General features: G+C 42.7%; 1 protein-coding gene across 2 annotated transcripts in view; it reads right to left on the bottom strand.

Moving 5' to 3' along the window:
• The window catches only part of BMPR2 (bone morphogenetic protein receptor type 2), a 124,603-nt gene extending 111,663 nt beyond the window's left edge, over positions 1-12,940 (bottom strand). Inside the window, exon 1 of one of the 2 annotated variants that reach the window (XM_036320690.1) lies at positions 12,255-12,940. In XM_036320690.1, coding sequence (XP_036176583.1) covers positions 12,255-12,330 — 76 coding nt within the window. In that variant the 5' untranslated portion in view covers positions 12,331-12,940. The remainder of the gene's footprint in view (positions 1-12,254) is intronic. The other variant, XM_036320688.1, reaches the window with a different exon arrangement.
• Positions 12,941-13,143: the final 203 nt, after the last annotated feature.

Here is a 13,143-nt window from a genome sequence, read left to right as displayed (position 1 = left end):
GTCTTCTTTCTTTGGACTCAGTATGGCACATCTTCTCAATCTAAGTTCTGTACTCTCCACCTTCTTACCCTACTTATCCTCTATAGGGGGGTCTGCAGTACCCTGGTGGAGTCCTATCCGTCCCGAGTGTGGGGTTCTCAATGTGGGGGGTTGGGGGCCTTACCTAGGGGAATCCTGTTCCAGGGGTCCCCAAAGGTGTGGATGGAGTCGGTGAAGACTATCCACCCTCTAGAAGTGACCTTGGTTAAAACACACAGCGCTAAGGGGAGCAAACATATTAAGAACAGTATGCTATATACGCCAGGTCCCTTGAAACAGCAAGGATGGACCGGCTCCCGGCAGTATGTTATTTTGTTGTATTGACAACAAGCTTCAAAACTTCATGTCAAATTTGCTGAAGGTGTTAACATCATAGATATTTTTACACTTAAAAATGTCGAATTTTGTGCCCCAAAAAAGAGCATGTGCACGAAGTTTTAATTCATTACTTTATTTTGAAGAAAAAGTTATCGTGTACTTCGGGAAGCTTGTGGTGAACATGCTCCATCTCAAGATACTTGTGAACACTGGTTTAAATGCTTTAAAGGTGATGATTTCGATGTGAAAGACAAAGAACATCCAGGCCAACCAAAAAAGTTTGAAGACCAACAATTAAAAGCATTGTTGGATGAAAATGCGAGTCAAACTCAAAAACAATTTGCAGAAAGAGTACACGTTGCTCAGCAAACAATTTCCGATCATTTACAAGCAATGGGAAAGATTTTAAAGGAAGGAAAATGAGTGCCATATCAACTGAACGAAAGACAAATGGAAACCCAAAAAGTTATCAGTAAAATGTTGCTTCAACGGCACAAAAGAAAGTCTTTTTTGCATCGAATTATGACTGGCGATGAAAAGGGTAAGGGGGCCAAATATACGGTGATGGAGGATGATTTGACTCTGGGTGTTGAGCACTCAATGCATATCAGGTATCATAGAAATCTACACTTGAAACCTATATAATCTTATTAACCAATGTTAGCCCAATAACTTTAATTTTAAAAATAAAATAAAAAACAACCTCTAATTATACAAAAATGTTTATTTATAGTGCATACCAAAAAAGTATGAGAGATTATACACCAAACTGTTAACAGTGGCTACATCAGAATGGGATTAGAGAAAAAGTAAAGAAGGAATGGGTCTTTTTATTTTCATTATCATTACAAAGATTTTGTATTACAACTTCAGGATTGTAAAAAAAAAAAATTAAAGAAATAAAGTCAAAGTCCCAAAAGCAAAAAACAAATCTTAAAAAACAAAGCGAATACAAATTTATCTTATTATTTCCTACAGTCACCATTAGTTCTATGTCCCAAACTCCTTTTACAAATAGAAAGATCACATTTGCTAGAGGTTGGGGGAGACCATGAGGCTGAATAGTGAGTTGTAAATAGAAGCGATATGAATTTTTTTCTGGGCAGAGCACATAATTGTCATGCAAGATTTTCTTATACATTGTTTTTTACCTGTGGCACAGCAACAAGCAACTTTCAAGATGGTGACACTCTATCATCCCAGATTCCTGAATGATGAACAGAGTACCCTACCAGTCTCAATGGGTGAGCAAGAAATAACCACTGCACCCTAGCTGGTTTGGCTCAGTGGATAGAGCATCAGCCTGAGGACTGAAGGGTCCCAGGTTCGATTCTGATCAAGGGCACATACCCGGGTTGCGGGACGATCCCCAGTGGGGGACGTGTAGGAGGCAGCCGATCAATGATTCTATTCTCTCTCATCATTGATGTTTCTAGCTCTCTCTCCCTCTCCCTTCCTCTCTGTAAAAAATCAATAAAATATATTTAAAAAATATATTTTTGTTGATTTCAGAGAGAAAGGGAGTGGGAGAGAGAGATAGAAACATCAATGAGAGAGAAACACTGATCAGCTGCCTCCTGCACACCTCCCACTGGGGATGTGCCCACAACCAAGGCACATGCCCTTTACCAGAATCGAACCTGGGACCTTTCAGTCCGCAAGCCAATGCTCTATCCACTGAGCCAAACCGGCCAGGGCAACAAAAATATTTTTTAAAAAAAGAATAAGAAAAAGAAATAACCGCTGCTATCTTAGAATAACCTAGCCAATGCAATTATTAAACTTCCATAAACCATGCCTTAACACACTGGCTTTTACTTGCAAATAACTAGAATTTAATCTATTTTCAGTTAATGAATTTAATTAATTTTCATTAACAGGGTGATGTGAAATATAAAGCCTATTAGCTATTTAGTGTAAAATCTAAACTGACTTAGTACAAATCTAAGACTACTATTTTGCTCTTAGCAGCAAGGATCAGTAAAACTGAATATCTGATAAACCTAAATAAATGGATAAAACAATGATTACTAGAGAAGAGCTGGATAAATGGAAAAAGTTGATGCTAAAGGCTAAATAAATTTATAGATCAACATTTTTCATGACATTTCATCTAGCTAACACATTGGAAAAGGGGGGAAAATAATTAAATATCCCAGAAAAATTATCTCCCACAAAAAACGTTGTTTCAGTAAGTAACATGAATAATTTCATCTCTTGATATCATTTGGCTGTTTTTCATCTTGCCTTTCTTGTCACCACAATATGGCCCTTTGTGTAGTAACTAAATATAAAAATTTACTCTTCACACTAAAAAGGCCCCTAGGGATTCTAATCACTAACAACAGATGGAAACATTAAACACTTATCCTCAACTAAATATGTCATCATCACTCTTCTCATCTAACTGATGCTTCTTCCCAAAACTGAAGCTTTGAATCTTCAGTGAAATTTTTATTATCCATCAACATTTGAACAGTGCACACAAAACCTAAAACATCTGTTGTCATTTACAGCCAAATAAGAAACCATAACTGAGGCAGAGTTCAGTCTGGGCAAGCAATGCTGAATGATTAAAATGTCAATAAGATTTTCAGATGCCTAAAATATTCCGAGTATTTTATACCTTCGGGCTAACACTGTATATATTATATTAATGCTCTGCTTTTGAGTTATAGAGGCCTGAGCCTGAATTCCAAGTCTCCCTTTTATTCAGTTTACTCCTCTCTAAAATAAGGGAAAATAATAGTTCTAATCAGGCTGTTTAGAGAAGCGGTTCTCAACCTGTGGGTCGTGACCCCTTTGGGGGTCAAACGACCCTTTCACAGGGGTCGCCTAAGACCATCGGAAAACACATATATAATTACATATTGTTTTGTGATTAATCACTATGCTTTAATTATGTTCAATTTGTAACAATGAAATTGGGGGTCACCACAACATGAGGAACTGTATTAAAGGGTCGTGGCATTAGGAAGGTTGAGAACCACTGGTTTAGAGGTTAATGAGATAACAGAGTAAATACTTATGGATATACAGGGTGGGGCAAAAGTGGGTTTACATATGGAATATACAATAATTAATAAATAATACAAGAATAAACTACCCCATACTCACAACTGTAAACCTACTTTTGCTCCCCCCTATATCAAAGGCTCAAATTATATAAAGTGTCTTAAATCTAACCTATTCAAGTACATTTAATTTTCTGAATTTGTAATTCTTGTAAAGTTAAAAGCACAATAAAAGTTTAGCAAGAAGAGAAATCAGCAGATGCGGTCAAAAGTAGTAGGAGCCACTGCCAAGATGCCACAGGACATTCATTCTCTGTGTCCTAGAGAAGAACCTGGACCCAGACAGCTCCATGTCCCAATAGGACTGCCCAGGACATGACAAACCGAAAAGGCAAGGCTGTCCTAAGAGGTTTCAAATTCATTTACAAATGTTATATATGAAAATTGTACCCACAAAAACTGGGTGGAAACTGAGGCGTGAAGAATAACAGATTCTATAAACTCAGAAAACTCTCCATTTATATACTGTTACTACTTTTTCATAGTTACATTTTTTTAAATATATTAATTTCCCCTCCTTAGGAAAAAAAAGTAGTAGGGGCCTGCTTGTGTAGAATATTTTTAATGATTATGACTTTTATTCTGAGTGAGATGGGGAGACACTGGAGAGTTTTAAGCAGAGAAATGTCATGATCTGTTATGGTTGAAAAGGATGACCCAGAATACATATTGAAAAGTAACTGTAGCCTTGGTCAGGTGGCTCGTAGGTTGAAGCCTCTTCTGGTGCAACAAAAGGTTGTGGGTTCAATTCAGGTCAGGACACATACCTAGATTTCGAGTTCAACCTCAAGTCACGGTGTGTACGGGAGACAACCAATCAAAGTTTCTCTTTTACATCGATGTTTCCCTATTTCTTTCTCCCTCTTCATCCTTCTCTAAGAATCAATGAGAGCATATCCTCCAGTGAGGATTAAAAATATAAAAAGAAAAAAGAAAGCAACTGTAATAAAGCAAAGATTTTAGAGAAAACAGACTACTGAAAAAAGTAACAAGTGACAGGAAGATGATGGATTTTAGATTATGTGGAAGCAATGAAGGTGGTAAAAAGGAGGTAGACTCTAAATATATTTTAAAGGTGGAGCCAAAAGTTTTTGCTATCTGACTACTGGTGAATGTGAAAAGAGGAGAAGAGAGGAGAGGAGGTGGAAGGGGAGGGGAGAGAAGGATGAGGATTTAAATATAGATATGTTCTGAAACATTAGTTTTAATACATGAAAAAAGTTCATTAAAAGATTTCCTGCAAGAACCCCAGCCCGTGTGGCTCAGTTGGTTGGGTGTTGACCAGTGCACTGAAATGAAAGGTTGCTGGTTGGATTCCCAGTCAGGGCACATGCCCGGGTTCACCCTTGATCCCCCTGGGGAACATAGAGGAGGCAGTCAATGGATGGTTTGCTCTCACACATTGATGTTTCTCTCTCCCTCTCCCTTCCTCTCTCTAAAAATCAATAAAAATTTTATTAAAAAAAACAAAAACACTGAATTACATGCTAGTTGCCTAAAGCATAAAATAAGAAATATTTGATACAAATGTTGACTGCATAAAAGATCCAGAATAGGTTATAATTAGCACAAAAAGTAAAAAATAAAATAAAGTAAAACCTGATAGTTAAAAGGAATCTTAGATATAATAGTTCTCAAACTTTAGAGTACATAAAATTTACTTGGGAAATGTTTGTTTTAAGATGTAGATTCTAAAACTCACTGTCCATATATTCAGATTAAGTGGGTCTTGGGTGGTGCAAGAATCTGCATTTCAAACAATCTAGTTCAACCCCATAATATTACAATTGAGAAAACTATATTAAGTAATCTATTTGCGTAGAGTCACATAGAATCCAGGTCTCATTAACTCAAGACAATGGTCTTCCTACTACTCCACTTAAAACTACCTTACAGTTGAAGGAACAAAGAATTACTAAACCATTATTTGAGTAAATGGGCAATCTTAGATTACTTCCTGGCTCCAATTCCTTTTTTATTATTTATTCAGTTAGTAATTTTAAAGACATTTTTATTGATTTCAGAGAGGACAAGGAGAGAGAGAAATATCAATGATGAGAGAGAATCACTGATCGGCTCCCTCCCGCATGTCCCACACTGGGGACCAAGGCTGCAACCCAGGCATATGTCCGGACCAGGAATCAAACCTTGATCTCCTGGTTGATAGGCTGACACTCAACCACTGAGCCACTCCAGCCGAGCTTCATTTAGTATTTTTTAAACATCTATGTGCATAACAAGATGGTAGATTACAAAACAATCCTATATAATAAAAGCCTAATATGCAAATTGTCCCCTCAGGCGGTCATTCATTCAGAAGTTCGACCAGGAGGAGTTCAACTGCTCACTATGATGTGCACTGACCACCAGAGAGAGGCGTGGAACATGGCAGACGTCGGTGGTGCACCGCTGACAGCGGGTGGCAGTGGCAGCACTGCCAGCCCTGATGGGCCCCAACAAGAGAGGGACCGAGGGAGGATGATGGAGCAGGTGAGCGAGCAGTGCCAGGCCAAGGTGGGTGCAAGCTGGGGCCTGATCGCCCCGCCAATCGCCCCACAGATGGCGACCAGCAGCGGCAGCAGGGGGCAGGGCCGCCACCCAGCTCCCAGGTGCTGAGGGAGCCAGGCAGGAGGCTCCGACCCCAACTGATCGCCCCCGCAGGTGGGATGATGGGGCAAGTGAGGGGGCAGCGCCAGGCCACAGCAGGGTGCCAGGCAGGGCTGCAGAGCTGCAAGGCTGGGGGCACAAGGTGCGGCTGCGAGCCTGGGGGTGCAAGCTAGGGCCCTATCCCTGCAGGCTACCCCAAGGGACCCCACTCATGCACAAATTCGTGCACTGGGCCTCTAGTCTAAGATATGAACCCTGTCCTCTAGAAGCAATTATCAGTTAGGAGGACAAGGAAAATACATAAAACTGATATTCAACAGCAAGGCAATATATGAGTGCCAAAATAAGTGTTTTGGCCAATTATAAAATTAACCAATTTACACTGACTTCACTCTGTATCTTTTATTTGTAGCTAGAATTTATTCACTAGAGAAAAATACAAATTCTCCCCTTTCACTGATAAGAAGGTTCACCTTTAGTAAAGGTTGGAATAAGTATCTCTCTCCCCATGTTTCATACAACCAACAATTATAACACTACCAGCACAACATCCCACAAGCATGTATAGCTTTGTAGAGACCCAAGCTGATATAATTTTTATGCAAAGGCCTAATTAAGAGTTTGACTGTTCAAATGGTAAAGAGAAGCTCCCCTTCTGGACCATAGTCCTGATCATATGTGGTAGATCAAAGGTCCCATTTCCTCATTCCCCCACAATAGTATCATACATCCATATAATACCACGGCCTCCTTATAGGCAAAGTGTACTTTGCTACCCCTTGTCTTTGGGCTTTGCCAATGAGAGGTTATAGGACCAGAGTCTGGAAATGGCTGGTGGGACTGGGCTTATCCTCTTGTACTATCATTGCCATGAGACAGGTTTCCCCAGAGAGATGTTACCCTTCCCTCCAGCCTGGGCCCCAGAATGAGACAAGCGAAGCAGAACAAATGCTTATTGTTGTATATACCACTATGATTTTGTGGTTTCCAATTATTATCCAGCAAAAGCTGATAAAATATCACAATATTTCAAAGTCCAAATAAGATTAATTAATTATATACAGCAGTGGTCCTCAAACTTGCCTGAGTGAGAATCTTTAGGGGTTTAAGTTTTAAAAATATATATAGGCCCCAGAGAGATCCATGCAGTACATCTACTGTGGGGCCAGGAATACACATTTTATTAAGAAGCAAAGGTGGCCCTAACCAGTTTTGCTCAATGGATAGTGTCGTCCTGCAGACTCGGGGGTCCTGGGTTCGATTCCGGTCAGGGGCATGTGCCTTGGTTGCGGGCATGTGCTCAGTGGGGAGTGTGCAGGAGGCAGCTGATTGATGTTTCTCTCTCATCGATGTTTCTGGCTCTCTATCCCTCTCCCTTCCTCTCTGTAAAAAATCAATAAAATGTATTTAAAAAAAGAAGTAAAGGTGCCTAGCTGGCATGGCTCAGTGGTTGAGAGTCAACCTATTAACCAGGAGGTTATGGTTCAATTCCTGGTCAGCATACATGTCCAGGTTGTTGGTTTGATTCCCAGTGTGGGGAGTGCAGAGGCAGCAGATCAATGATTCTCTCTCAGCACTGATGTTTCAATCTCTCTCCCCCTCTCCCTTTCTCTCTAAAATCAATAAACATATATTTTTTTAAAAAAGCAAAGGTGATCCTGTTGTAGTGCCCACATCTTGAAAAACACTAAAATAAAAAATACTAAATTTCCAGTTCCTCAACAATATTCATTAACTGCTCAAGAGCACTAACTAAATAAGTTAATCTTTTTTGAGAATGTATGTGTTCATTAAAAAAAGTATCTAAAACTGAAACCTGTCAAGTGAATTCTTTCAAATGCAGGAAGAATCAGCTGACATTAATGCCAATTCAGCCATGGACACATCTGAGCCAGTCAAGAAGGAAGAGAATTATGATGTGATGTAGGACCCTGAGTTCCTTAAGAGTGTCTTGGAGACCCTTCCACGTATGGATCCCAACAATGAGGCCACTCAAAATGCCATGGGGGAAAAGAATGCCATGGGCTTCCTAGCCTCCTAGATGACCAAGGATGGTGTAGGAGTCAGGAGTGAGTCTCCCCAAAATGAGCCACCTTAGCATACTGATTATTTCGATACGATAATTAAAGCCCAACAAACTCAAAAAGAGTTTACCACCCCTTTACCTGCCTAAAAAGATTCAGATAGAAAAACCTGCTTCAGGAAGGGAACCTTAGCATTTATGAATTGTCTACTTCCCCCCTCCTTAGTTCAGAATGACATATAGCCCTAGCCGGTTTGGCTCAGTGGATAGAGTGTCGGCCTGCGGACTGAAAGGTCCCAGGTTCAATTCTGGTCAAGGGCACATGCCCAGGTTGCAGGCTCAGTCCCCAGTAGGGGGACGTTCAGGAGGCAGCCAATCAGTAATTCTCTCTCATCACTGATGTTTGTATCTCTCTCTCCCTCTCCCTTCCGCTCTAAAATCAATTTTAAAAAAAGAATGACATATATACCTCATTTGCCTGTCTTCAGAATTTTCATGCTTATGTGAATTTACCATGCACATGTACTAAAATATTACTTTCTCGTAAATCATTTTAATTATTCAACAACCCAACTAAAGGGATAAAAAGAAAGTTTCCTAAGCCCTGAGAATGTCAAGAATAAGAAGGACAGGAACTAAGGCTGGAAGTAAAGGGTAATTAAACCTGCACAAGGGATTGCATCGGGTGGGGTGGGATATAGAGTTAGATATGTTATCTGTAACTATTACCACCTAAATAAAGCGTGACAACTTTTTTTTCTCAAAGAAAGAAAATTTTTTTCTTACAGAAGCTGACCCTTAAGTATGGTATTGTACTGTATCTTTTTCTTTTTTAAAATATATTTTATTGATTTTTTTACAGAGAGGAAGAGAGAGGGATAGAGAGTTAGAAACATCGATCAGCTGCCTCTTGCACACCTCCCACCAGGGATGTGCCCGCAACCAAGGTACATGCCCTTGGCCGGAACCGAACCCGGGACCCCTCAGTCCACAGGCCGACCCTCTATCCACTGAGCCAAACCGGTTAGGGCAAGTACTGTATCTTTTTATTAAAATAAAGAATTCATTTATAAACCAAGAAAGCACATCATATTTTTATAAATTCTAATGTTTTGAATACACATTGTTTAGAATTAAGGAAGCCAAGAACTAGATAGAGTTAAGTGGGAAAGAGGGATTCAAATTAAATAAAGGATTGCCCTGGCTGGTTTGGCTCAGTGGACAGAGCATCAGCCTACAGACTGAAGGGTCTCAGGTTCGATTCCAGTCAAGGGCACATATGCCTGGGTTGTGGGTTCAATCCCCAGTGGGGGGCATACAGGAGGCAGCGGACCAATGATTCCCTCTCATCACTAATATTTCTAACTCTCTCTCCCTCTTCCTTCCTCTCTGAAATAAATAAAAATATATTTTAAATAAATAAATCCTTTATAATAAAAGCCTAATATGCAAATCGGCTGAACAGCGGAAAGACTGGCGGAACAACCAGTCACTATGATGCACACTGACCACCAGGGAGCAGACGCTTAACGCAGGAACTTCCCCCATCCCACAGGCCCCAGGCCAGCCAAGGCAGGTGCAAGCAGGGGCCCCCCCGGATAACCCTGCCAGTTGCCCCACAGAAGGAGGCGAAAGGCAGCTGAGGCCAGGGGCAGTACCGGCGAGCAGGCAGTGCCAGACCAGCCAAGGCGGGTGCCAGCAGTGGTCCCCAATCACCCCACTGGTCACCCCACAGATCGGCCCTGATCACCAGCCAGGCCTAGGGACCCTACCCGTGCACGAATTTCATGCACCAGGCCTCTAGTAAATAAATAAAAGATTTAACCATGACTCCCAAAGATGAATGTGGTATCAGTGTGCCTTCCAGTATTTTTTCCTTTCAGCTGCACTATTTATACCTGTTTGGTTACATCACTGCATCTATGTATCCCCAAATCTACACAGCCCCTCTTTAGTTACCTGCATTTTATGAAACTGCACTAGCCACTCCAATATTAAGCAAAGCAAACTTTTACACATTTAGAACCATGACATTTGCATGCATAATCACTGCAGTACAAAGACCATGTCAAGTGTCTCTACTTCTTTGCAAAGGCTGATCTGGTGAAGGCACTACTCTATCTCATGTTCCCAATTAGAGTGAGAAGTTGTTGTTATCATTAATGTTGTAAGTAAGAGTCCAGGCTATAATCCTGACTCCACAATTTACTGACTGTGTGGAGAGTTATTTAAATTCTCTGTTCTTCACTCACCCTCTCTGTAAAAAGAGCATAATTAAGCCTGCAGTATAGAATTGAGGATGAAATGAGAAAATACCTGTCAAGCTATTAGAATAGTTGCTGGCACACAGCAAGCACTTAATAAATACTAGCTGCTTTATTATTATTATTATTATTATTATTATTCTGAAATCCAGCTTCACAAATGTGGGCATCTGCTGCTATGTAATACTAAAGAAAAAAGAAGTCTAAACCACTTTTTAAACAGTGATTCTTTTAATCCATCCCTTTTAAGGGACATTATTCTAATGTTTTATTTACCAAATAGACATTAAGTTTATTTTTAAATCAATGTTCTTTCTCTTATTTTATCAGTTCTGATCACAAAATAATAAGCCTGTCAACCATAAATGAGAATCTAGATGCTAAAAAGGTAAAAAATAACAAAGAACACTTAAAAGTCTGTGCTGTGAGATTTCTGCTCTTAGAATGACTGCTTAAGCTTAAGGCCTTTTACTCACTACATATTTTAGAGCAACCACGTGACCTATGCCTAGAGAATTTAAATAGCTAACACAATATAAAGAAATCTAATAAAAAATCATTTTTTTAATCCCAAAAGAACTTGTAGTGGCTAATAATATTAAAATATAAGTTCCCAAATATATTCAATTCAGAAATTCCAATTATTTTAACACAACTATATAGATGTGTCATAAACATAATAGACATTAATAAAAAAATATCAACAGCACAAAAGGAAACTTCAAATTTTCTTTTAGTATTTTCTCAATGCAGATTTTTTTAAATGGAAATAAGCAAGCAATCCCTGTCTAACATGGCGATGAGAAATTTATTGAATTTGAAAAGTACACTTATAAAAATAAGAAAGTAATTGAAAACTGTCATGTTGTCCTTGACTCATTTTTAAAGGCATAATCCATTTGGCCACCCTAAACCAAATTGAAGGATTATATGTACAATTCACTCCTGAAATTTTCTAAAAAAACCTATCACCAAAAGACTGCTTGAAAAAGGAACATGAGGCTTTCTTTAAGGTGTCTTAGGACTAAAAGCAAACTATCCTAAGGGAAGGATGGCTACCATTTCTCTTTACAATTCGGTAAAATGACAAAGAACTTTCAGACTCCAATTTCCTAAGAAGTCTGATGCGAGGTCAAAGTTGTCCCAATGACAAGACGGCCAATAAATGCCAGACAACTAAATGTAAAGAGATCGAAAACCCTTTTAAACCCAACAGCAATTCCCAAAGCATAGAAAACACCAGGGTCCGGACCGAAAGACGGACATACTATGACTCAAATGCTCTGGAGTAAAGTAACGCTAATGATACTACACTTCACAGTATTATCCGACCTATTAGGAACCTCGCAGTCATGGCTTCCTCAACGCTGTACTCAACCCATTCAGTAACATGTTTGAATAATGAAAGGAACATGGATTCCCCAAGGGTGATCTAAATAAACCTAAAACTAAGGTTCCAGTGTGTGCTCCATAGCCGATGTCCTTTTTCCTGTAAGCCAAATCCGCTTCTTTATATTAAATTTTAAAAAAACAACAACCACAGCGAACTACAGCTCTGTTCCCAAAGACCTCATCATAGACACCATCCACTGGTGATTAAAATATTATTTTTAATCCTTGCATTACCTCACGGCTAAAAATGTCAAGAAACCACACCCAACATGTCTTTTCCCCGCCGCCGGAGGTGGGAGGGGGTGGGAAATGGGGGGAGTGGAGACTCGAAACGACAGGACCCCCGACAAGGTGACCCCCCGGAGGGATGGGCGAGGAGCGCAGGGAGCACGGTGCCCGCGGCTCCCTCCCCACCGGCCCGGGGCGCCGCGAAGGGCGAGCGCAGGCCGCGGCCTCTGCGGGCGCCCCCCCTTTTCCCCCGCACCCGCCCCCCAACCCCGGGACGAGTGGCCCCGACGCGCCCGCCGGGCTACTCACCGGCCGCAGCGCTGACCAGCAGGACGGCCCCCAGCAGCCAGGGCACCCGCCGGGGCCGCAGCCGCGAGGCCGTCATCCCCGGGCGCTGAGCCCCGAAGCGGGAGCGCGGAGCGAGGAAACACGGGAAGGAGGAGAGGCGGGCGCAGGCGCGGGCCGCCCGGGAGGCTCGCCTTCCCCGCCGGACTGGCCGGCCGGGTCACAGCGCCGTCTGGAAGGACGCTCGGCAGGCGGGAGGGCCGGGCCGCAGAGCGCTCATGCCGCCGCGGGGATCCCCGTTTCAGTCCTTGCCCTCGCGGCCGGGGGCGTTCCTTCGCCGGGGACGGGGTGCCTCGGCCCCCCGAGCGGAAGGCATGTCCGTGGGGGGAGACGCCGGGGGACGAGAAGCGAGCCGCCGCGATTATTTCCCTCGGAGTTTCACGATGTCGAAGAAGCAGCCGGGTCGGGGAGAAGACATAGCCGGGGCGCCGCGGGGTGGGGGGCCGAGGGACGCGACTAGTTCGTTCCCGGCGGCGAAGACGAAGGCGAAGGCGAAGCCCGGCGGGTGAAGGCGGCGGCCCCCGGCGGCCCGAGGCGCATCGCCCGCGGCTCCGGGAGCGCAGGATTCCTGGCCGAGTTTCGCTCCGGCGCTGCCTTCACTCCGGCTTCAACGACAACAAACCCTCCTTCTCAAACGGGCGGCAACGGGGGTCTGGCTCCATGGACGAGTCCGCAGCCTCCGCGGAAGAATCCCGTGAGGGTCTGGCCGGAGGGCGGCGGGGAGTGGGGGCAGGGGGGCCCGCAGACTGGGCCCGGCGCCCCCCGAGAGAGCGGGCGGAGGCGAGGAGCCGGCGGCTGCCCTTCCCAGCCCGCCCGGTGCGCGGCTCGCTCGCTCTTTTCCTACTGCGGCCGC

The sequence above is a fragment of the Myotis myotis genome, unplaced genomic scaffold (assembly GCF_014108235.1).
Source record: "Myotis myotis isolate mMyoMyo1 unplaced genomic scaffold, mMyoMyo1.p scaffold_m19_p_8, whole genome shotgun sequence".
NCBI classification, from domain to species: Eukaryota; Metazoa; Chordata; class Mammalia; order Chiroptera; family Vespertilionidae; genus Myotis; species Myotis myotis.
Note: the sequence above shows the minus strand (reverse complement) of the source record. Positions and strands in the feature narration are given on the sequence as shown.